Source organism: Aythya marila, assembly GCF_965140915.1.
Source record: "Aythya marila genome assembly, chromosome: 5".
In the NCBI taxonomy this organism is placed as follows: Eukaryota; Metazoa; Chordata; class Aves; order Anseriformes; family Anatidae; genus Aythya; species Aythya marila.
The window spans coordinates 36545867-36570607 of NC_139046.1; the positions used below are offsets into that span (position 1 = coordinate 36545867).

General features: G+C 47.9%; 1 protein-coding gene across 1 annotated transcript; it reads right to left on the reverse strand.

The window, feature by feature from the left end:
* Positions 1 to 1404: 1404 nt before the first annotated feature.
* On the reverse strand, positions 1405 to 22980 carry PLEKHD1 (pleckstrin homology and coiled-coil domain containing D1). The gene is made up of 13 exons (XM_082762262.1): positions 22358 to 22980; positions 16724 to 16817; positions 16122 to 16211; positions 15546 to 15622; positions 12137 to 12228; positions 9952 to 10004; positions 7918 to 8012; positions 7023 to 7116; positions 5759 to 5937; positions 4883 to 5015; positions 4109 to 4253; positions 2075 to 2224; positions 1405 to 1922 (listed from the first exon to the last, which is right to left on the reverse strand). The coding sequence occupies exons 1-13, from the start codon at positions 22504 to 22506 to the stop codon at positions 1762 to 1764; spliced, it is 1512 nt and encodes a 503-aa protein (XP_082618388.1). The 5' UTR covers positions 22507 to 22980; the 3' UTR covers positions 1405 to 1761.
* Positions 22981 to 24741: the final 1761 nt, after the last annotated feature.

Here is a 24741-nt window from a genome sequence, read left to right on the forward strand (position 1 = left end):
CCACTGGGTGATTTTCCTAACTGCCTGGGCTGCAGATGCATTCTTTGGCTGTACTCTTGTCTGTACTTTCCAGCACCACTCAACAAAGACCTTGTAACTGGAAAATAGCCAGAGATGATGTTAGGGCAGTGCAAAGGGAAAAAACAGCTCTGGACTGGTAACGAATTAATTTGGTGGCCAGAAGCACAGCCTGGGGCTGGCCTGTGTCACAGCCCACACAGGGCAGGCTATTAGCCCCTTGGTGTCACTTGGCACAGAGGGCATGTGTGATAACCAAGGGAACTGGTGAGCATTACAGCCCTGAGAAGCCCAGTAAACCTGCATTTCAGATTCCCAAGCCCCTCTACTGCTAGATTCATCACCTTTGTATCTTTTATGGCTTTGTTTCCTGATTTTTATCACAGGGATAAGTGCTTGTCACAGGCTTTGTAAGCACTAAGCAGTGCACAGATAATTACTAGGCAGCTACTTGCATAAAGGAGTAGTGGGAGAGGCTGTAAGGTTTGCACAGCAAAGCCATCCCTCTTTTGTAACACACAAGATAACCACCTGCAGGCCAAATCCTCCGCTTTAATAACCTTGTGGTGAGCTCTTGGGAACACACAGAGGCCAACCAGAAGCCCACCTCTGAACAAGCTGCCCCCAGCGCCTCTCCCATTCCAACCTTGACTTGCTGGAGGCCCAGGCTGAACCAAGATAGCCCAGGCTGCAACTAAGAGAACTGGTAGAGAGCAGTACAAAGTCCTGGGTACAGACCATTCACTGCAGCCCACACAGAGGTGGATTTCCCCACAGCTGCACTGCCCTGACATCCTGCTGCTGACAGCGTTTAAGTTGCAAAGTGGTGGCAGGTTTCATTGCTGGACAGTCCTTATCCACCTGTCCTGAAGCTTGTTTTCCAGAGGTGATGAGGAAGCCATCAGACCTGAGTCAAAGACTCCTACACATTGAACTTGCCTGTAGATAGCACCTTCTGTACATAGCTGTGCTCCTCCTCCCAGCAGCGACATGGCCAGCTGTTCCAGTGCAAAAAAGTGCAAAGGTGGCCCCAGGATGTTGTAACCACAGCCAGTACAGCATTACCCTCCCTCCAGCTTGCAGCAATGCTGCTGAGTTACCTATAGGATCTACTTTGCATGTGATTCTTCTTGGAGCCAAATCCACAGCATCCCCAGGTTGCCTTCACCTTGCACTGCTGCCGCTTGCTTGAGATGTTGCTGCACCAGGAGCTTGCCCCGTGGCTGATATTACAGCCTGTGCCTGGAAGGCGGGGGCTGCTGCAGTCTTCAAGAAGTGTGCCATGAAGCATGCTCCATGGAAGTACTGATGAGCGAGCCAGTTCCTAGCAGAAATCAGGCAAAACAGGGCAAGCTCTGCTGGCTCGGGTGGCTGCTCCAGCTGGACCACGGGCTAACGACGGGTTTCTCAGAAGCACTCGTGTCGGACAGGCAGACTAGGCAGGAAAGAAAAGAAGAGGCACTTCCTAAGCTAAGGTCGGTGGTCACTGTCACATGGTATCTTGGCAAAATATAAGCAGCTGAAGCAGAGATGTGATCCGCAGTGGTCAGCAGGGAAGGTCTGCCAGGCTACGGGGAGCATCCAAAGTAAAGCAAAGCCACTAACTGAGGGAATTGCCTACACACAACTTCCCCTCACCTTCCTCACCAAAGGCATATCTCCCTTCTGACCCTAATGCCTGATGGCTTAGCTTTTGCAGAGCTGAATGGCAAGTTGAGATCAGAAGTCCCCTCCCAGCAAGAGTCACTTTTCGTTCCCTGAAGCTGAATCTTTTTGTGACCTCATGATTTGGTAGAGAGTCTCGCGGAAGTGCTGGTGCCGGCTCAGTCTTTTGGCTGCCTCCTTCAGCTCCTCAATGTTTTCAGCTTCTGCATGCGAGAAGATGAAGGACTGGGACTGCTTCACTGAAACAAGAGCAGCACAGAAAGGTCAGCACACTCAGCCAGGGACACAAACCCAAGTTTCAACAGAGCACACAAGCTTCTACTATCTGAAGTCGATAGTAGAAGCTATCTACTTCTGCAGGACATGGAGGAAGAAGTTGCCCGATACCTACAGTCATTCCATGAAGTGCTGGTTCTCCGGCGGTGAAGGCGGCAGCTCTTTATGCGGCGAGTGGCAGCCTTGTGGATGTACACCGAGTTCTTCATGATCACAGGCATCTTGGCCTCCAGCTCAGCGTTGCGGATGCACTCTTCAAAGAACCCTTAGGAGAGGACACCTCTGTGAGCAATGAATGACACTGCAAGCAAAGAACCAGGCAAGAGGGATTGCACTTGCTGACAGACTGAGCCAAGTGGTGGCTCAAGTGAAACACTTGCCCATATCTTCACAGACAAAAATCTATGAAGCTCCAGAACATCACCAAGTTCAGAACAACAGAAACCTCCAGTGCCATAACTCAAATTAGAGAAAGAATGGCAACCATCCCTTAATCCATCCCACAGTTTTAATGATTTAACCGCTGGAAGGCAGTTTACTCTCTCTGATATTAAGATTAAACTTATCAGCTCTCTCAAAACAGAGAGCTCTGAAGCCTGGCTGGTTGCATTTTCCTTGAAGAAATTCTAAAGCCAGAGAAGCCTAGCTGGGGAAATAGAGGAGTTAGAAACACTGTCATGCACACCCAGGTGTGCCGTGCACGGCCAGGGATTTCTTAATAGCATAGCAAATACGAATATATGCACGCGTTACAGGCTCTGTGCAAAGCCCCACATCCACCAAACTCAGACAATGCTTTCCTGTCCATAGCAGTTGCTTTTCTTGCCCAGGTTCATTTCCTTTTTCATTTCCTTTTTCCTGCCCAGGTTCATTTCTTCCTATGGCCTTTTCATGGTCTAATCATTCTCTGCAATTCCTCTCTTGCTGCCCTCATAGATTCCTGCCTGTATAGCTGGTCATCTTGCTGTTCGCAGGGCTCAAATGCTAATGCTCCCCAGCTCTGCTGTCAAAGGGCAGCAGAGAGCTGCAGCAATCACCTGCAAGGACTGAGCAATCTGCGCTGGGACTGGTACTAAAGAAAACATTGCTCTTTTGAAGAAAAGAGCCTCCAAACTTTAGAAACGTGTGTCAGGAGACATTCAGTGCCAGAGGTTACTCGCAGTTGCCCTGTGCAGGTAGCTCAGCTCTGATTGAAAGCTGAGCTCAACACATCAATTTTAGCTCTGCATTCTTGCCATGGCTCCTAGCTGCTGGCAAGAAATTCAAAATCAAGTCCTTTGCCTCAGTTTAGGAATCTGATGGAGAAACTACTGAATAATGTTTTATATATACATATAGTGCTCAGAATGCCACGAGACTTTTTGATTTTTTTTCCCTCCTGGCCCAATACATTCACGTTTCACTGCAATGAAGCCTTAACTGTACAGACACAGCATCTTTATAATGGCTTCCCCCTGCACTACACTTGAGGATGGAAAACAAGGAAGACTTCTCCCGGATTAAGCTGTTGATATCAATTCCCAAACATGGCTCAAGCCAGATTCCAGGCCAGCACCCCGTCTTACAAAAAAGCAAACAGACAGGGATAGGCTGCAGGGAACCTGAGGCTTACACCTCACCCGTGGGTTGCAGTTGTCTCAGCACAGCAATGCTGGGCTGATGCAGTGATTCAGCTCTGACTCAGGATCCAAAGTTTACCTGCTTGGTGACCTACCAGCACATTGCTACAGCAGCCGTGGTGCTCCTTACACTGCTGATGTTCCAGGAAAGAGAGCTGAGAAAAGAGACTGGGGGAACCAGAGGACTCCCATAAACTCAGGCCAAGTCAGTCTTTCCAGCTCTGCCACAACTTCCCCATTTGACCTTTTGGAAAGCATTTACTCCTCTCTCTGCCAACTAGGTTTCTCTTCCACCACACAGGGAAGGCTGGAATAATTTTTCACTGCTTTGAGGATGAAGCACCAAGTGTCTGCATAGCACATTTTGACTCCTCCAAAGGGAGGTGGAGTTGAGGTACAAAGAACCGGGAGAGAGCACCAGGTGCAGCCTTGCTAATTTGGGAACCTCTTTTTGAGTCTGGAAAGATGGGTACAAATATTTCCTCTCTGGGAGCTTGCTCATCAGTACAGAAGATGGATGATTGACTTACTTCTCAAATGGCTGACATCTGCTTTCATCTTCTCCTCTTTCTCCTTGTTGCGATCCAGAGAATTTAAACCTTGCTCCAAGCGCTGCAACGCTTCCTCAGCTTCCCTCAGTCTCTTCTCCAGATCCATGCGCACCTTCACCTCAGCCTGAGGAAGATGAAGAGAACAAGAACTCCTGAAAACAGCTTGTGTATCTCTCCCTGCAACTCACAAGGCTTGCAAGGGACACAAAGCAGATGAAAATTTAAAAAAAAAAAAAAAAGTGAAACGAATAGAAATAACATAAGACAACAAAAGAATTGTCCCTCGTGTCTTCAGATAATCTGAATTTGAAGTCCAGATTATTTTAGGAATTCTCCCTTACTCTGAATTTTCTTTTCACATCTGCACTCTCATTGTATGAACCATGTGGAATCAGAGATGGCATTTCAGCACATGAATTCATACCTATGCAAGTAGCTGAAGCTGAGCAAGAACAGGAGGCCACCTTTTCATCTGAGATGAACTTGAGATAAAGGCAGTCAATTCCCAAAATGGGGTGGGTAGTTCTTAGTTTCAGAAAGAAAATACAATTAATAAAACAGAAATAAAGGATAATATGAGTAGTAGTTCAGCAACTGAGAATAACTCATACAGCTTAGGTCAACTTAGCTTCAGTTTGGCCAAGTGGGATGCTAAAGGATAAGAAAATCTTGGAGGTGCAGGGAAAAGATGAGATGGGGGATGATCTGAAAAGGAGGTGCGAGACCTGGATACGTGACAGACACAGGCGGTACCTTGAGGTCCCTCTCTGTCTGCTGCTTCTCCGCGGTCAGCTCTGAGAGCGAGTTCTGCAGCGCCTGTGACTGGGAAGAGTAAAACTCCCGCTCCTCCTCCAGGGCTCGGGACCTCTCCTCGTTCTCCTTCATCCTGGTGCATAGCACAGCAAAAAGAAGATCACCATCCCCACCCCTGCACAACTCACAGAGAGGAAGGGGCTCAATGCCGTGGTGAGGGACATTTAACTACCCGGCTACCCTGAGCAAAGAGGCACTGAAGGGAGCATTATCTGCCTTCCACTTCAATAACACAGGAGAAGTAGTCAGTTCTTGAACTGTGGGATCCATCCTCAAACTGCCCTCAAAGAGGTCCACGAGCACGAAATACTTCTAATGGACAACTGCATGAACACTGAACAGATTCATAAGTCTCAGTCCTGATGTGAAAGGTGCAGGCCCAACGGCAGCAAGGAGTTCAGTGGCCCTTCCTCACTCTGCCCATCCTCTCTGAAGCATTCACAACCTGAACTCCTGACGTGGGAACTAGACGGGCTTCCAGCCTTGTTCTGTGCTGGCAGCTACAAAGTAAGTCAGCAGATAGCCACGTCATTTGGCACCACAAATCCTGACCAAGGCAGAAATGTCCTCTTTCCTTTACCACAGCCAGAAGTTGAAATTATGAAGTCTCTCACCTGTCTGCAGGTCTCAGGGTCAGTATGGGGAGAGTTTTGAAGTGATCCTAGTTTAAAGCCTGGAAATATTAACCATACTCTTTATGATTGCCTCCCATCTGCCATGAAGAAAAACTACCTCTTTCCCACAACACCTTTCCCACTGGAAGGCATCTTGTTCCACCTCCCTGTCTCCATGTAAGAGCCCCTGACCCCACTTCACCTCTTCTCTGCCAGGAGTTTCTCCTCCAGAAGCTGTTGCATCTTCTCTTCAATCTGTCGCAGGCTGCAGTGCAGTCCCCAGCTGGGGCTTTGCTCCTTGTTAGGGCTGGTTGGAGGTGGGAACTGGTTTTCATTTTCTTCCATCATCTCCAGCATTTGCTGCTTTTCCAGGGAGAGCTCCTTGAAGAAGGACAGAAACTATGAGCATCAGTCAACTCTAATATTTCTGCTCCTTTTCCTGCCTGGCACCTTACTGAGTTCCTCCACACTTACATTCACATTTCTCATTCAAATTAAAACCAGAGCAAAAAATCTGTTGTTTTTTTTTTCCCCCTTAAATCTGTTTTCACCATAGCCTTTGCTATGCAAGTGGAAGAGAACCTGGAGGGACCTGGAGTAGAAATGCTCCTTCCTTAAATTTCCAGATCTTTTTTCCTACCCACAACTGTGGGCAAGGAGAAAACTTCAGGAGGAGCATCAGATTTTGGATCAACTTTCAGGATCTAACAAGATCATTAAAGATGACATTGAGGCTTCAGCAGGCTAGCTGTGTGGAAACTTTGCAAAAATAATATTAATTTAGAAAAGCCACTTTTCACCTGTCCACCAGAGCAATACTGAGTAAATAAAGGGTTTTATATATGAGCACTCCATTTCCTAAATTGCTGTACAATATATGATTCCCCGGGAACCATGATCCAGTCTATGAATGAGGAATGCCTCACAGCTGCTCTAAGTCAAGGCTTATGGAGCTGCTGTTCAAAAATCAGAAAGCTCCCACAGAAGATTATAGCCTTGTTGGCCAGAAGGGCTCTGGGAGTCTTTAGTCCAGCTTCCTGATCAGAGCAGGCCTGTCAGCACAGCAAGATTTGATCAGCTGTGGCTTTGTATAGCTGAGTCTCAAAAAAACTTCCAGGATGGAGATCCCTCAACCTCTCCCATTGCCTGTTTGGTAGAAAATCTCTCCCAGTGTTCAACCCGAGCTTCCTAAGCTACATGTTATGGTTATTGCCCTGCATCACTTCATCTGGCACTGCTGAGAAAGGTTTGGCTCTGCTGGGCTCCTCGTCACTTCCAGACATTTCTGAAGAGGATTTTGTCCCTCATATCATCTACTGAATGAATTGGTTCATCTGCACGGGGCTTAACTCTGACACTAGCAGATGCTGGATTCATTCCACGGACAGCACTGCTGTCAGTCCTGGTCAGTTCTCAAGGGCTGTTCCCGTAACGCTGCCATTCAGAGCGGAGAAGCAGTCACTCACCTCTAGGGTTTTCTGTAAAGACTCTGTCAGGCTTCGCAACTCTTTCTTTTCTTCCTCCACTCCTTTAAGGGAGCGGGCTGTGAGCTCTAGCTCCCTAAAGAAGCAGAAATGGTGACAGCTATTGCAGGGGAACACTAGCCCTGCACACTCGGACTGTGCAGGCTGTGGACTTCTAACACAGGGCCTGCTACTTGTGGCTGGTATGGGCACTGTGAGTCAGGAATTTCAGACAGGAGTGTGCCTGACCTGAAAGCATCACACCTTGAACACACCAGAGGCATCCAGGGACCTGGCTGTGCTTCCTAATGGTTAAAAGAGAGCAATGGCAAAAAATGCCCTTTTCAACACTCAGAGAAAACCACTTGGATCTTCCCTTTTCTAAACATTTGTTACTACTACTTTGTGTAGTGTAACTCTCAGAAAGACAAAATTATTCTTGAATAATTTATTATTCAAAAATTATTCTTAGTGAGACAACTTCAACCTCCACCCAGTGTCATCCAGCTGAGCATGAAAAACCAGACTGAGATGTCTGGAGCCTGCATGGCTGGCAAGAATACAAGTTGTATCAGGTGCTGAAATTCTCCAGCACCTGTCACTTGCCATACTGCCCCAGCTAACCTGAGGACTGCTCACGTCCCAGCTCCTTGGAAATGATGTTGCTGAAGGCCTGAGCAACAAACAAAATTAAGCTGTAAACTACTGGTCACACAGCTGATGGCAAACGCAAGTACTCAGATCTCAGCCGTTCATCTTGTGGTCAATAGTGCATTTACCTCTTTTGTACACAGACAAAATTGGTGGCTTTTATGTGTGGCCTGATTCACAGCCACACTAGTGCTTCTACTGAGGGAGCCGGTGTCCTTTCCCTGCCCTTTCCAGTTTGCTCCCTTACCGCTTGATCTGCTCCTGCTCCAGCCGCAGCTCCCGTACCACCTCTTCAAACTGCTGCTTCTCCGCTTCCAGAACCTGGTTCAGGCGTTCCAGTTCCTAGACCAAAAGAGGAGACAGGAGGGTACTCTGCCAGCACGCTTCAAAGTCATGAGCAGCTTTCCTGTTAACAAAGCCTGTCACTTTTCAGATGCACTATGCAGAGCCCTCAGGTATCTGATTTCAGCACACTTTTGTCCAGGGGCATTTAGAAGGAACTAGAGGTTGGTTGAGGATTTCCAGACATTCAGAAGACCCTGACAAATCATCAGGCACCTGGAAATCCAACACATGCTGCCTGCACAGATCAGCTCTGCTCCATGCATATAAAAGGTCCAAAGCCTCCTGGGAAAGGTGGGCTATACACACACATAGCCTTTCCTCCAGGCACCCACATGTGCAGGCACAAAGCCTGGAGAGGAATACGTCAGGATGGTACTTGTACCAGCTCAAACATGGCACTCGTACCAGTTCAACTTCGTTTTCCATTCCCACTGGGACAGGAAAAACACAGACCGCACAGTTACAGCTTTGCAGTTCGGTCAGCCTGTCACTTTGGACTAATAAAGCACTGCTTAAAGATTTCTGATTACCTCAAGCTAGCCACATGGGGTGAAAGAGTCCCTTCTAGTCTAGGAGAAGCTGTCATACCAAGACCTACCAGGGGCATTTACCAGCCTTCTCTCCATCTGCAGAAGAGGAGATGGGGACAAAGCACAGCAAGGGTCCACCTCCTGCCTTAGCTGCTAGGCAGATCTCCTGCCGCAGGCCCATGCAGGTCACAAAACAACACTGGTGCCAGATAAAACTCATAAGACTCTTGATCCGTGACACGCACGTGACTCTTGTGCCACGTGCAGAGGCATGGTTCAAACTGCTTTCCCAACATATTGCTCTGAAGCCTCCAGGCTCACAGCAGGTCAGACCACTGCAGTCCTGTGAGCTATGTAGTCCTCCATCGCAACAAAGTCCTTCACGCTAACCTGGCCCCATCTGCTCCTTGTGGGCAATGAAGATACCATGAATGGCTTTGTAAGGACAGGGATTTGTTCCAGAGTCCTTGGACAAGAACATTTCCCTCCCTGTGGCTGCAGGTAGTGCAGCAGGCTACCTCACCAGATAGGGATGTCTCCTTGTAAAGGCAGAAGTAGCTTAGCACTGGAGAAATGTCCAAGACACCAAGTGTCCTTTAGCTCTACAGAAATGTAGGCAGGAAAAACACAGGCCTGAGAAGTCTAGGTCAGCATTGCTGTCTTTTGCCAAAGAGGGGCCACAGTTGTTCTGGATTAATTGGAGAAGAGAATACGTGGCAGTTTGTAAGACTGCAATATGGTGATCTATGTCCTTGAGAGCCATATAAGAGGAAAATATATTTGCAAAGCAGCTTTGCAATAACTTTACGATGATTGTATAAAAACTAGTATAGATTTGGTGTAAATACATGAATGAACCATGTTTACTAGATAAACAAAAAGGTTAGGAATAGCTTGAAAAACAATAATAAGCTTGATCAGTTAACGTATAAAAGACTGGTGCCCTGGTCTTTCTCTAGAGCAATGTTTGTTATTCTCCCCATCTCTGTTGAGTCCAAAGAACAAACCTGATTGCTTTTTGTTACTCCTTCTTTCTCACAATGGCATCCCTACACTAGAACAATGTCAGGTCTGTTTTCTAACTCTGTAGATGGACAAGTCGATTGTCACAGCCTTCTTGAATCCAGCAAAGAGCAAGTATTTAATTCACCTGGAGACATCAGCAGGTGAGGGGTGCAGCAAACATGCTGTGTGGAAACAGCCTGGGACTGGGGATCAGGGACACTGCTCCAGGGCTGATCCCATGGCACAGCCCTTATTTTTCTTTTCACCCACAGTGCCCAGGGAATGGCAGGAAAATTTTGGCTCCACTGCCTCCCTGTCTGGACTCTGGTGTGCCCTCAAACCAGCAGCAAACCTCCCAGCCCTGCCCCATGGAAGCAGAAGGGAATTGGTTTGACACTCACCTCTTTCTGCTCCCTCTGCAGACACAGCTCCTCTGTTTCTTCCATCAGCTTATCTGCAAACACACACACACAAAGGCCAAACACAGAGAAAAGCAATTTATATCCCGGGGATGTTTATAAGCATGAAGCACTGACGGGAGCTTGTAAGCGCAGCGCTCCCTATTGCTCCATGCATATCTGTCTGAGAGGCTCCAAAGGCTGAGATGACACTAATGGGATGCTCGGTAATTTCTCTCCTGCCAAATAACTTAAACTAAGCAATCATATTAATGTGTGCTCCATCTAAGGGTTCCTCCCAAGTGCATTAACAAACTAACCTTCACCACCCTCTAGCTGAGCTAGGAAAACATCCTCAGCTCTGCTTCACACATAAGGGAGCGGAGGCACAGAAGGGCTAAGTGGGCACGCAGAGTCACTCACAGCACGGCAGCAGGCTGTTCTCCCCATATGTCTCAGTGCCCTGCCCTTGCCCTCCCAGCACATCACCCTCTCCTTTAACCTCTCTAGGTTAAACTGGGAGAAGAGGTCTCACAGCCTCCCCCAAGTCTAGAGGGGCCTCCAAGGCATACTCCAAATAAATTCTCCTGAACGCACGGCGGGCTGCTGCCCGTACAAACAAACCTCTCATCATACTAAACCTCACTAGATTTACCAGATTTTACTTTACTAAATTCAGTGAGAGAAAAACTTTGCCCTGAAGTCAAAGACCTATGGGGTACATGATGAAACGTGTGAAGTAGACAGGCACATGGGTGGTTTACCTTGGATAAGGAAGGTATTCGGGTTTGTTATTAAGTTGTAAGGTAAAAAGCACTGTGGTCTGTTAGAGTTACAATATGCTTTGAACCAATAGGAAAAAAAAAATTATTCTGGTGAAGTTTAAGTTGTCCTAACCATGTTTATGTGCAATGTTAAATAGAGACAAAAGTATAATCAATTGTTCTGTGATATGAGTGTAAGGGGAGTTAAGTCAACAGAAAACAGCACTGATGTTTTATTCTGGTGATCCTAACTCATATGAATCAATCTACATAGATGTTAGATGGCTTGAGACTAAAAAGAGGTGTTAAATAACAACCCTTTACAGCTATTCCCTACAGTGACGTCTTAAAGCCTCTTGTTCATCATGTTCCCATTACACATGCTTTGAGTAGAGGCTTGCTTGTTTTTAGAACTGACTTTGGGTTTAGTCATAAAGATTGATAGCTGGGTTTTGTTGTTAGGTTTCTTTGTTTTGTTTTACCATACGGACATAAATATCCAGGATGGCTTTGTGTGCAATTATGAAGAAGGATTATCTTAATATATTTAAACAAAACTAACTGCAAATAGATTATAGTTGCAGAGCCTGGAGAAATCAATCCTCTGGGAAACCTGGATCCCAGCTGGGCGAGGAGGGGAGATGGAAGGTAACCCCATGGGGATGCAGGAAATTCCCCAGAGCAGGGATGAAGGGCAGTGTTTCTGTTCTCCAAAGATCCTTGAGCTGGTGCCAGTAGCAGCGCCTGACCTCAAAACTTAACTACAGGATGGACACAGATCACTGACGATGAGGTTAATGAGGCAGAAACGTCATCAGTTAAATAGGAATAAATATAGAATTGCTGTCAAAAGAAAGTAACCAACTGTGAAAATTCACCAGCTGAGGATAATCTTGTCAAGGACCAAAAAAATACAGTGAAATATGTATTTTACATTCCAAGTAACTCTGGTTTGCCACAGAGTGCTTTTTCCTCTGTTCCTCCATCACCTCCTCTTTTATCATACTGTGATCCTCTTCAGCCTTAAGCAATTTTTTCTGCTCTGATGTTTGCAAAACATTTTAACAAAAGTTTCTAACTTTCCACCTGTCTCTCCAGGTCCTCCTCTCAGCACTCCCTATTATCTCTGTGATCAATGTGTAAGGTGTGGAGCCACAGGGCAGAAAGGCTATTGCACCTCTCTTGAGGAACGCTCCACTTAACTTAGGAGGCATCTGAGGTAAAGAGGCTGCTGCCCCTTGGCTCTTGCTACAGGCAATGTGGGGAGTGACGGCTGCACTGCTCAGGGCAGTCAGAGCACCCAAGGTATTGCTATCCAGAGGTTGGTTTCTGAGTAAGGAATTGGACTACGTAACTTCCAGAGGTTTCTTCTAGCCAATTGGCTATTTGGGGTTTTACAGCATTTAGAGGCAAGAGTTTCCTACCTAAATATTCCTGTTTCTCCTTGGCCAGCTGCAGTCCCTGAGCCTCCAGGCTCTCGATCATGGCTTCTCCCAGCTGGGCATTCTTCCAGGTACTAGAGAGAGCAGACAAAGCAGACAGTAAAAGAGAGCTAAGGGTCCCACAGAGAGAGGCAAAGGGCTCAGCCTAGCAATCTACCAAGGAATTTAAACACAATCTCTCAGTGGGGATTGTGATTCCCTAAATTTTTCTCTGCAAGTGACTTGGAGAACTTTTCCTGATGTTCAGTAAAAGGAAGTTTACAGGAGCTGTATATCAATACCACACAGCTACTCAATTGTTTCTCCAGTGCTTTGGAGATTTCTATATTAAACCTAGTCCTGAGCACCCTCCAGACCAACCCAGCACATGCACAGGCTCCAGCTGCAATAGGATGTACCTGGAACTCACTAAACGAATCCCAACTTCTCATAGACCAGTGGCATTGTCTTCTGCTTTTCCAATATTTTGCTGGTTTAGCTACTTTTCCACTTCAAACATTAACTACATGTTGTCCCCTTCCCACAGCCTTGTATCCTCAGCCTTTCTGGTATTCATCCTGGAACCAATCAATCCCTCCTCCACTCAGTTTGTACACCACTAGAATTTGGTGCCTGACCCTACATTGAGGTAAGTGCCTCTCCCTGTGAAAGCATTGAGGAACCAGAGATAAAAAAGCCAGATGAGAAACTGGCAAGTACAGAGAGTTAAAGGTAGCAGGCATATTCGAAGAGTACCTTGCATTATTGCAGCACCACTGGCCAGAGGATCTCAAGGTCTCTTGAAAACATTATGAAACTAAGCTGCATAAAAGGCCTGTGGAGCAGATGCCCATTAGGGACTGCGTTGATGGACAGAGTGGGCTTCAATACAGAGACTAAGTAACGAAGGACACTGACGTACAAATCAAAAGAGAACCAGAGTTTGCTGTTCACTTCTATCCACGTTCCATTAGCAAACAGCACCTACATACATAAAATACATGAAATGCATATGTAAAATCAATTCCAATCTATTTATATAGGTGCACATACAGGAACAGCAACTGCTGCCCAGAAGTTTTGTCATCTTTGTTAAATCATAAGGGAGCCTATGAATATTAAATACCTGTAAGCTTTCCTGCATCAGGCCTCTTTGTGAGCCATTGGAGACTGTGGCCTTTTGGAAACTGTAAGTTGGCAACCTCTTACAAAACAATTTCAAGGCAGCCTGTACTTTGTCTCTTGCAAAAGCCAAATACATTAAACACACATTACCCCAGGGACCCCGCAACTCACACTACTAGCAGCCCAGACACTACCTTGTGCTCTTTGCAGGCAGCTGGGTTTCTTTTCAGCTAACGAGCATCTAGGATATTTCCAAAGTGCAGAGGAAATTAGAATGCTAATTAAAAAGGTGATGTTTTGCCCACAGGTAGACATCTTCAACCTGAGTGAGAATATGTGGGTGTGAATGTGTGTTTTTCCACTAATGTGCTCTGATGTAGGAAGAATCTGATCCCAAAGAAGCCAACAGCAAACAACTCAAGCAGGGGAGGTAGAGTTTATCATATAATTACACGGAGGGTTTTAAAATGGCTGCAGCTTTTAAGGGGTCTATTCATTAGATTCTTTTTTTCAGCATTCCCTCCCCAGCCTGACACGTTTCCCTGTCTGTAGCTCAAAGGTAGCAACACCCACTGCTGTGTAACTTGCCAGATGTAGCCATAGCACTGCAGTATTTAGGCTTTTATTCCTTTTATCTGCTGGAACCAGTGCCTGAGTGCAACCACACCTGTAGTGCTACACAGATGCTCACTATGGCTAAGGGGGCAGCAAACTAGTGCTTTGTTATTTTGTTCTTCTTACCACATGAGCTGTTGTTGGTAAAAGCCACGTTGCTTGAAGTGCTGGAAAGCACAGCATCAGAAAGGCTGATGATCCTTTTGCAGATGGGTGTCCATATTCCGGTCCTTTTGAGGAAGGGACACCTCTGCAGCTTTGCCTGCATTTTACCTTTCCTGGGAGCATCCACAACCAGTTTCTGGAGGCACTTAGTACTTTGTGGTCCACAGGACACGTGGACCATGCTCCCTCTACCTAACACCCCCGGCTGGATCATCATCTGTATATGGGGGTGAGGAGACAGGGGACACAAAGTATGGCCCCACAGGGAGACAGACTATCTGAAGGCAGAGCTGCCTCAGTAGGTGGCATGAGGGTCAAGAGCGTAGTTTGTCTTAGAGCAACAGAGATAGGGAAGGGACCTTTGCTTAGGAGACAATAGGAAGCAAGTAGGAAACGGCATCATGAGGGGTTTCACAAACATCTAGTCAGCAGTAGAGGTACCTGAGTTTGAGTTGGCTCTTACCCTGAAGTAGCTGCAGATATCTTCCAGAAAATGAGGGAGAAACAGGGCAATCCCATTTTTTCCTCCTTTTTTTTTTTTTTTTTAATGTCAATCACAAAGCAAAATGATTTCAGCAGCACATCATGTGCCCACATGTGGTATGGCAACGGTTGGCACATTGCTCAGAATAAGCTCTCAATCTTATCCTCAGCTGGCCACATCCCAGCTCACGCCTTTCTCCACACAGAAGAGCTGGTGATTTCTTTCCCGTTGCCCACCAAGTCTCCTGGCAGGCTGTGCAGGGACTGCCACCATGGGCTTTTGTACTCCCACATTGGTGCTTTTTACACACTAATATAAATCGTGCAATCACTGTTTGCTGTCACACAAAGGCCATTATTGGCACTAACCAAGCAGCACAGGGGCTGCATCACCATCTTTCTCCCCTGCAGGTTGCAGAAGCAGAGAGGGGAAGCCACCACCCCGTTGCCTGTATTAAACTCCAGTGCTGGGATATTGGGGCAAGGCCTGCAGAGGAGAATGGCTCTAAAACGAGCAGCTGGGCAGGGCTTGCTTGTGAGAGCCCAGATACACCCCTTCCCTCCCTCATGCGCTTTGGAGGTGAATTTGGCCCCCAAATTACTGCCTATCTGAATGGTAGGTTCTGCCCTACAAGTTTCTTGCTCTGCAAGTTTCTACCCACCCGGGGAAATTCACATCCCTTTTTAAGCACTGCCTCTTCCTGCACCTGCTGAGACTCAGAGCTTCTGCTAAGCCCCAGGTCCCACATCTCTGAGACCAGGGAGAGGGACAGCAGGTGCCAGGTGACAGCCCAGGTTTGTTAGCCAAGAGTCACCACACTGTACGCCGACACAGGAAGCTTTCTGTCAGTTTTACGGTGTTGGTATTTTAGGAAAGGATGGACCCAGGAGGCAAGTGAGGGTCTCGCTAGTCTTGGGGAGCTTCTCTGCCTCCCCACAGTCCTTCTAGTCAAACTTTTTCCTCTTTATCCCTTATATGTCTACAGAGCAGATCAAAGAGAAGAAGGAACAGAAAGCAGCTTACACTTTTCCAGACTCCTGCAGCATCTCCAGCCACTGAGCCTGCTCAAACTCTGACTCGGCTGCTAGAACAATGTTACCCTGGAAGAGGGAAGGGGAGGGGAAAGAAACCCAGATTAGAGAGGCTGGTGCCTTACACCCAGGGCACGAGCTGCACACAGCTATGGCAGGAGGAGGCTCACACCTCTGCAGGAGGCATCACGCCGGAGCAAACATGGCCCAGGCCTACCACACATTCGTGCTTGAAAAGAGATGCACACAGCAAGAGCTCGTAGAAAGAATAAAGGTATAGGGGGGAAATAAGGGGAGATGAGCTCTTGGGCTTCCAGATTTCTATCTACTGGTTTGCTAGTATACTAAACCCACTGTCAAAAGGAGGAAATTCCCTTGTTGGCTGTCAAAGCAGGGGCAGTAGTAAAGCCTTGAGGGGACTTTATATGCTAAGCCACCCTCTCTCCCAGGATAGTTTGCCCAGAGAGGGTACACAGACATTGGCAGAGTGGGAAATCCAGCTCTGCTCATGAGCAATAAGTGTTTTGGGGTTTTGTTTTCCTTGAGAAAGAAAAAAAAATCTACTTACGTGGAAGTCTTCATGAGAGATCTTTATGGCGTAAGGCATGCTGGGCTCTTCTTTGGGTTCCACGATGCAGCCCCCTAGGGGTATGACACCCTGGGGATGAACCAGAGCACTCCAATCAGTCAGCAAAGTCAAGTATCACCCTTAATTAATCAGGAACTGAACCACCACCCTTGGTCACTTGTGGGCCCCTGCCCTGCCTTGGACATCCTGGCGTGGTGATACACACAGCTTCTGAAAAGCAGAGGGACTCCCACCACCACCACCAGGAGACCTCCAAGTGGTATCTGAAAGGACATAAACACGCATTCAGCTTGGAGGGGAGGTTGCTGGTTAAAGCACAGAGGTGGGAAGGTGTTCTATCAAGGAGAAGGTGATCTCTTGACAGGGGCAGACGCTGTGGAGTGATAAGGTAGCACAGAAATGTTGTGCATCCATTACCCTTGTCCTTAAGTCAATGCCCCAGACTGACACAACTCTCACTTTTTTTTGGAGGCTTCCCCAGATCTGCAAGCTTATGCCTTAGCTCTTCTTGACTTGATAGTCTAACGAAAAAGAGAAGCTAGAAACAGCGTAACCCTCTCTCCCTTACAACCACTGCTAACCTTGGGGTGGATATTGAAGTATTTATTGCTTTCAAAGTTCTTCTTCTCACTCTCAGCATAGTAGAGCAGGAAACTCTCCTTAATGATGAAGAACCTGTAAGACAGAAAAGAAACAAAACTCTGCTAGAACAGAGCTCTTGGTTCACAGCACAAATGCCCACCTATAGCTGCTTTCTGAGCAGAGAAGTTGACCAGTCCTACCTAACCTTCATGCGGGGTGCCTCAGTTTCCATCCAAAGGCAAGTGCCAGTGCTTAACAGTAAGCGCTAAGTTCCAGTGCCTTGTGCTTCCACACTGCACACGCTGGTGTTGAAAACAAACTATGGCATCATTTACTGGCAGGGGAATGGGACAGCAGTCTGCATCCAAGACAGGATCCCAGCCAAAGTGTTTTGATGTCTTGACCTGTGTGTATTCTGTCTAGCCTACATGGTGGCTTCAACCTCTTGGAAGAGAGCTGCTCCTTTCTTTTAAAGGCTCTCACGTGGGCTAAAAGCAACTAAAAGCTTGTTTTTGCAATCAGTTCCTTGCTGCCCTTTGTTCTCTCATTGTCCCTTGCCAGCATAAGCCAAGAGGGAAGCGTTCCCACTGTAACACTGAGTCATATGGCAGGGAGAGCCACAGGGGAGCATCCTCAAGCGACTCTCAAGGCAATGCGTTCGTCATGAGAGCACTCAGAAGCAGAAATAAATTTTAGAGATATTTTTAAGCAGAGCTGTTGGCAAAGTCTCCTGACACTGGCCTTTGTAAATAGAAAGGAAATTGAATTTTCTTCTCATATGCACCACATTAAGATGTGCCTTGTTGTACACAGTTAGCCTTAGGTATGTTCTGACAAGCACTGCACGGTAGCCACAAAACATCACAGCACCTGTAAACCAAGCCTCTAATTTACCGGAGCATGTCCTAAAATTGTAATTAAAGGAGTTCTGCTTTTAGCCTAGTTGAATGTTCAAAATGCCCCTAGGAGAGTGCCTCTTAGAAAACTGATGTTGCATTTACCCTGCAGGCAGTGGCACAGGGAAGAGAGATTTGACTTCAGTTCAGCCTAAATATCTGCAGCCCTCAAACATGCTGAAGAGCAGCTGGAAGGATGGAGACTGGTTTAGTAGGGAGCTTTCAAACAAGTAAATGACAAAGAAAATGTTTTGCAATGTTCTGTAGAAGGACCTGCAGCAAGCTCCGGCTGCGGGCCTGCTTCAAAATGTTTAAGCGTGGCCGTCATTGAACACATTGAGCACATTTACACCCAGGTACGTTCACAATGCACAAAAAAACAGCAGAAATTCAGATGCCCTGAGTTTTTTTCCTTCTCCTTGCCCACTCATTTGTATCCATTTGTGTTGACAGAAGAGGTGGGAAGGAGCAGCCAGCTTGCTGCCTCAGCAGGACACTCTTCTCGCCTGATGCTCCAGGAACATCACGGTTGACTGCCTGAACTCACCTCTTGTTCCCAACCACAGCCTTGCAAAACTTCTCTGGACAGCACAGCGTGACAGTGCAAAAAACACTCTTCTGTGCTGAGCTTAGTTAGTTAGGAGAGGACCAAAAGGGTGCTCGTGCCCCGTGCAGCCAGTCCAGCTAGGTCCCTGAGGAGGAACTAGTACCACTCGCCCTAGTACTGCATCTCTAGCCAGCACCACAGAACAGTTCTCTCGTGACAGCAGGCAGGGACATGGAGGAGCATCCCAGAGAAGAGGGGCAAGCAGCTCGCACAGCTCTGAGACCCAGGCAAACACAGGCCATTTGACAGATCTGGCACTAGGAGACATGCCTGATGGCGTGGATTCACCCAGGCTCCACCTCTGTGTGAAACAAGGATTGGTATTTTCTGGTATTTTTGCGTTAACAGAAAAGGCAGCCGTGACTCCTGCATCAGGATCAGAGTTGGATCATACTTTTTCGGATTCTCAGTGTTCCTGATAATCCCCGTATTACAGGTTATGCTCCAGTGGAAAAACAAACAAAAACAAGAGCAAAGCCCAGCACTGATCTCCCAGAATTGATGTGCCTCTGGCGGATTGATGAACTTTCAGATCCCTGACCTCATGGATGCAGAGAATCCATGGGGATTTGGAATGAAAACAGACTAAATAAGAGTTTTAAAAATGCAATAAATAACAGGGGAAAAAAAAGGCAAATAAGGAAGAACACTGTAAATCTGGTTAGCTGGTGGGCTGCTGCATTTGCTTATATTCTTTTTTCTATCCTTACCGGAAAGGCAACACCTAAAAACTCAAGACCACCACTTCAGCTTTGACATTCAGGACAAACTCTCTGTACAAAGATGCAGGGGTAATTGCTAACTGGGAGAAGGGAAGTTGCAGGACTCCGGAGGCAGATGGCTGCAGCAGCACCCAGGTGAGCAGGAAGGCCAAAGATGACCGAGGGGGAATGGGAGAGACACCCCAAGGAGTGGGCCTGCAGGGCTGGGGATGCTGGGCTCGTGTCTGAATTGAGCACAGGTGTGAAAAGGAAAGAAGAGGGAGTGGAAAGAAGAGGGAAACCACTGAAATGGCTGTGTAATTAAACTGGGATGGGGAGAGACAGCAACAAGCAGTGACTTGGTGTGAAGGCAGAGACGAGGTCTGCCAGGATTAGGCCTGCCAGACCCATATGGCAGGCAGAGATACTGATCTCTGGAGACAGAGCGCTGTCTTTGTATCGCAGAGGGCTAACGAGATTAATTAGCTAATCTTTGAGAAAGTTTTTGAAGTGACAGTGGCCCAAGCTAAGTACTTACATTACCACACTGCAGCAAGCTGGCCACGGGTCTCTGGGCACCAGCCCAGGAGCACACACAGCAGATTCCAGCCCCAGTCCCTCTCCCTCGGGACAGATTGAGAAAACTACAGGAAAAGGACACAAGTGCAGTGTTTTCCTCCTTCCAGCAGCAGCCTGGCACCTCCAGTGGGTATAAGCACATCTCAGATGTATCAGCACACTTTGCCTTTTGTTCTGTACTCTTTTCAGTTCCCTGTGTTCCTCCTTGCTGTGGATGGCCACGCAGCAGGGACACACCTCAGGCTTTCATTCTGGACTCCACTGATGCTGCTGCCCATACAACTTGTGTACCAGGGAACAGCCTGAACTGTGTGCTCTTGGTTGGGAGGAAAAGAGTGCAGCTTTATGGGAAGAGGAAAGAGAACACAGCTTTCTGAAGCCAGAGAGCACTACTCTGAGAGATAGGATGCTGCTAATGAAATCTCCAAATCGGGGATTTCAATCACTAAGTCACCACAGCTCTGGACACTGTGCCTGGTTGTTTTCCTCTGATTTTATTTTATTTTTTATCCATTCAGTCTCCACCCTTCCTTTAAACAATTGGTTTTCTTCTCAGCATCTCCTGCAGCACTGTTGCTACAGCCAAATGAATGGGATCGAGCCAGTAAACATAGTTGCAGCTCTTAAAAGCCACACAGAGTGAGTTACATGACTGATGGCCTGACGTGATCGATCCTCCTGCTTTATCTCCCTTCACTTGGAAAAGCTTTCCTCAGGACAGGGACTACTACCTCTGTCTAGTGCAAAATTATTTCACAGCAATGGCACAACCTGTAAATACTAAATAGATAAAGTGAGACAAAATAGATAAAATCCAATATTTCAGGACAAAATCTGCATTCCTCAGAGATCAGATCCCCAACTGTATCTAGCAGTAGTTTGTTTGTTTGTTTTTTTCTTAATTTAACCAGAAAGGAAACATCTCTTCTTCTTTTCATAGAATAATGCACTTACCCAGCTCTGCCTTGCTGGGTGTGTGGGGTGGGAAATGCATGAAATGCTCCTCATCCCCCACCGTAATGACTGATGGACAATGACATGCAAGACTTTTGAGTTTAGAGCGAACCAGTTCTGTGCCAAGAACTCTCTCTGCTTTCAGAGGAATTTCAGCAAACCCTCAGAGCTTGTGGCACGGCACATCCCCAGACACGCTGTGCCAGAAGCTCTGGGTTCCTCGCGCAGGACCAGCACCCTGCAGCCCACACCCAGCTGCATACATCCATGGTCTGCCAGGGCCCAGGAGCCACCCCACTGGGTCTGATGGGGCAAAAGCTGGGCTGCAGAAGAGCCTGATGTGCTGGGGCTCCCCCAGGTAAACCTGTGCCTTCTCTGGCCCCTCCGACCCCGAGGCAGGAGGGCACCATCACACTGCTCCGTGTGCTCCCCCTGCCCTGTGCCGATGTCTCCACACTCTCTGCTGCCAGGATCAGCCCATCCTTGGACCAGCTCTCCCTGCCCTCATCACTCCTCCAGTCCCACAGGCTTTTTGCTGTGGAAGCCACTCCTTACCAGGAGTCATCTCCCATTTACCAAACACCTTCCTGTCCCTGCTCCCCCAGGACCCTCAGTGGCCATGCTCGCAGCCAGCCTTCCACACTGCCCCACGCCTGCCTCCCCACATCCTCCCTCCCGCCATCACTAAAATATTTACAACTTGCTGAAGATGGGGATGACTTCTAGGAATAGAACAGCACTAAATAAATAATGACAGAGAGAGAGCAGAGCTGGGCCGTTTGCCTGTAAGAAATTTTGATTAGGAAAAAAACCTTTTAAGAATGTGTCCTCCATAGCAAATTACCTTTCCCCTATGTTATTTTGCCCATTTCTCAGCAGCACAGTCACGTCAGCTTCCAGACACCATTCATTTAAATAGCAGTGCTTGTGAGCTGAGCAGGGAACACCGACACAAATTCTGTCCTTGGTGAAAACAGGCCATGCTTTCAGGAGAAAGAGCACAGCATAAAACCTGCATGAGTCCCAGATAGCCACAAGCACAAAAGCACTACTAAAGTACACTTTGATTCCTTGTGTCGACACTTCAGCAAAAGGCCGTGCTGCTTTTCAGCCCCAGGGGTAGCTCGGGCTTCCTGGGCCGCCTTTTGTTAGCAACTCATTTCTGCCTTTTCCCAGGGGAAAAGGGGGAAAAAAGGAAAACAGCATTACTTTGTGTTTCTGGCACAGTTTCCTCTGCTGATATCTACCAGAGGAGGTAGTACTACCAAGCTACCGAAGGAGGGCCAGTACTATTATCCTCCTTCTAAAGTTCATGACAACAATCCTGGGTCACAAAATCTCTCTCTGACAGCAGCAGGGTGAAAACACAAGTTTCTCGGCTGCTGGCCGTGAAACTGAGTGGCTTGCCAGTGACACCTAACAGCAGTGACATGAGTCTGCCTCCCAAGAATGCCAGAGGGCTTAATCCCTTGGGTCATGTACCCCCAGTGAGCAACGAGAGCGAGCCATGCCATGTTCCTGTGCTCGTACCCGTACGTGACCAGCCCTACCTCATCATTTGACAGCTGCTCTCCCGAGAGGCCCAGTGCTTCACGTACAGAAGTTGTGCCAGCTTTGCACCTCAGGCTGACCCACCACTTCGGTGCAATAGGTTGTACTTCTGCCCTTGGCAGTGTGCTAGCAAACCTTTCAGACCCCTTTCAGGATGCCCTGTGGGCAGAAAGAGGAGAGCACGCTGGGGTCTGTGAGGCAGGCACAAGACAGCAGGGAAGCTCTGCCAAAGCTTCACCCCTCGTCCCTGCCTGGCTGGCTGCACTTGAAGAGAGTCTGAGCACACAGCCAACTCAGCCCAGCACCCCTTGGCTCTGTATTTCACCCCAGCACCCTGCAGCTTACCTCCTGGACCACTTGGCTGACTGCCTCCCGAAGGGTCTCTTCCAGAGCACGCCGTACAGCTGCACTTTGGTGCTGATGTCCAGGGCATCCGAATCTGCCTGGTCCATGGACGGAGAAGGGGACACAGAGCTGGATTTTGAAGCAAACATCGCAGATGGGTTTGGTTCCAACTCCCCCCTCTGCTTGGCAGCTCCGGGAAGCCGATTAAATGCGGCGAACCAGAAGGATGCAGCCAGCCACGCCGGGCGGCAGGCGGAGAGACTGGGCTACGGTCTGAATCAATACCGTGGCTGCTCAGCACTCAGTCAGTAATTCGCCCTGATGCACAGATGATGAGAGTCTCCTCATTGCGTATGGCTTCCCGATGCATTAAAGGCAGAGCACAACCCAGCCCAAAGAGGGAAGAAAAAAAAAAAAAAAAAAAAAAAGGAGCAAAGAAAGCCTGAGATCAGGCATACAGGAGGCAGACAGCTCACCAGACAGAAAGCAATACCATAAGCCAAAGGACCTCTGCACCAAAGGCAGCCTGGAAGGTTATTTCACTTGACATTGCAGCTCCCCAGGCAGGAACCAGGGCAAGGCGTTTTGCTGTCAGGCATCCCTTACTCTGACGCACACCCCAAAATCTCACGCTTGGAGGCAGCTGCTTCTCATTTGTCCTGCAAAAAAGGGGAGCAGAGCAGGAGCCAGCGAGCTCAATCAGCTTCTCTCTGCCCTGGGGAGGATTTTTCTGTGCCAGGCTGGCGCAGCCCACCCTGGGACATTGACGTGGCTGCTGGGTCTGTGCTGGGCAGCATCCAGGCTGCGTGCCTGCCTCATCCTTAAAGGGCTGCTCCTGCTGAGAGGCCGGGGATCAGAGAGCTGCCTCCCCCTGCATTTTGGGGTCTGCATATGGCAGGCACAGCTCCTGCCCTGCTTCTTGGGTTCCAGCTGCTCCTTGGCCACAGCAAAGGTGCAGGAATACAGTACAGGACTTGGGTGAGCCTCCACTCATCTCTGTCAGCACTCACACAATGAGATTTTGGTTCTGCTTCCTAGATACCTCGCTTTGGGGTCTCATGTAATCAGTACAGCTTCATACATGCTGTGAGACAACCCCTCCCATTTGGCCTGTACCATCCCATTTGTACTGACGTTGATTGCCAATACACCAGCAGTGCTGTTGTTCAGAAGCAGCACCCCACAGCCCTACAGTTTAGGACCAGGGGATGTGCCACATCACAGCACTGGACAGGGGCCTGCTCAGCTTTGCCTGGTGACAGAAAGCAGGAGCTTGGAGAGCGTGTGAAGCCTCTGAAGCTGAGGAAACAGCCTGCCTGCTGGTCACAGGCTGCAGCTGGTGTGGGAGAAGTTACAGATGCAGGTCCCTGATAAATGTCGCTATCAACAGCCTGATGAGAGTCAGCAACCCCAGTGCTTTGTTACTTACCCTGGCTTTTTGGACCATACAGCATGTGTCAGGTAGCATCACAGCTCAAAGTGGCGTTGAGGGACAGGGTGGAGAGCAAGGGGCAGCAGCATTTACTGCCTCATCTCACCTGAGCCCCAACTCCTGAGCACCTCGCTGTGTCACAGGGAAGCAGCATTAGTGCTGTAGTGACCATCCCACCCACTGCACTAAAAAGAAAATACTCCTCATAACCAGAGCTTCGGGAGAGGGGAAAGTTTCCCTGGAATTATATTGCACAAATATAATAAATAAATAAATAAATAAATAAATAAATAAATAAATAATAATAATAATAATAATAATAATAATAATAATAATAATAATAATAATAAAGTATCCTGGGCCCAGCAGCACCGCCTTAACTTATAAGTGCACAGGGAAAAGCCAGAGAGCCCCTGCATAAAGATGTCTCTGCCCCTGGACACCAGCACCGACACAATGATTTATAGCAGTGACCTGGAGCGAGGAAAAACAGGCCTTCCTTCTTTTTATTTTAGAGATTAAGAGAGAAAGGATGGCTGTGGCTCACAGTGCTGGAAACGCAGGTATTGTCTGCCCTGAGGCCTCCAGGCCAAGTGAGGCACGGGGCAGTCACAGCATGCTCATCACAGGAGGCAGCTCCAGGGGAGGGGAAAAAGCAACTTGCTTACATCAAGTCTCCAAAAGAGCTAAAAACAGGCAGGAACTAGCAATGCTAGGGCAGGAATTAGCAGCAGGGTGAGTTCTGTAACCACTGATGCCCGGGACAAAGCAATTTGTAAAAACAGTGGCACACAGCATCTCCAGGGTGCGTGTGCTAATCCAGTTACATCAGGGGCCTGCTTGAGGGAAAACGCAGGAAAGCAACCCAACAGGTTGCAAGTAAGGCAAGCAACTTCTCTCTCACAAACAGAAGGTAAGGGCCCAAGGGCCAGCCTACAGGTTTCTTGGCGTA

Coding starts and splice junctions, on each gene's coding strand:
- PLEKHD1 (XM_082762262.1), bottom strand. CDS start 22,506: ATGTTTGCTTCAAAATCCAGCTCTGTGTCCCCTTCTCCGTCCATGGAC. Junction 5,016..5,758: donor AAACTCCTGGCAGAGAAGAG/GTGAAGTGGGGT, acceptor GCTATGCACCAG/GATGAAGGAGAACGAGGAGA. Junction 4,254..4,882: donor AGACAGAGAGGGACCTCAAG/GTACCGCCTGTG, acceptor CATCTTCCTCAG/GCTGAGGTGAAGGTGCGCAT.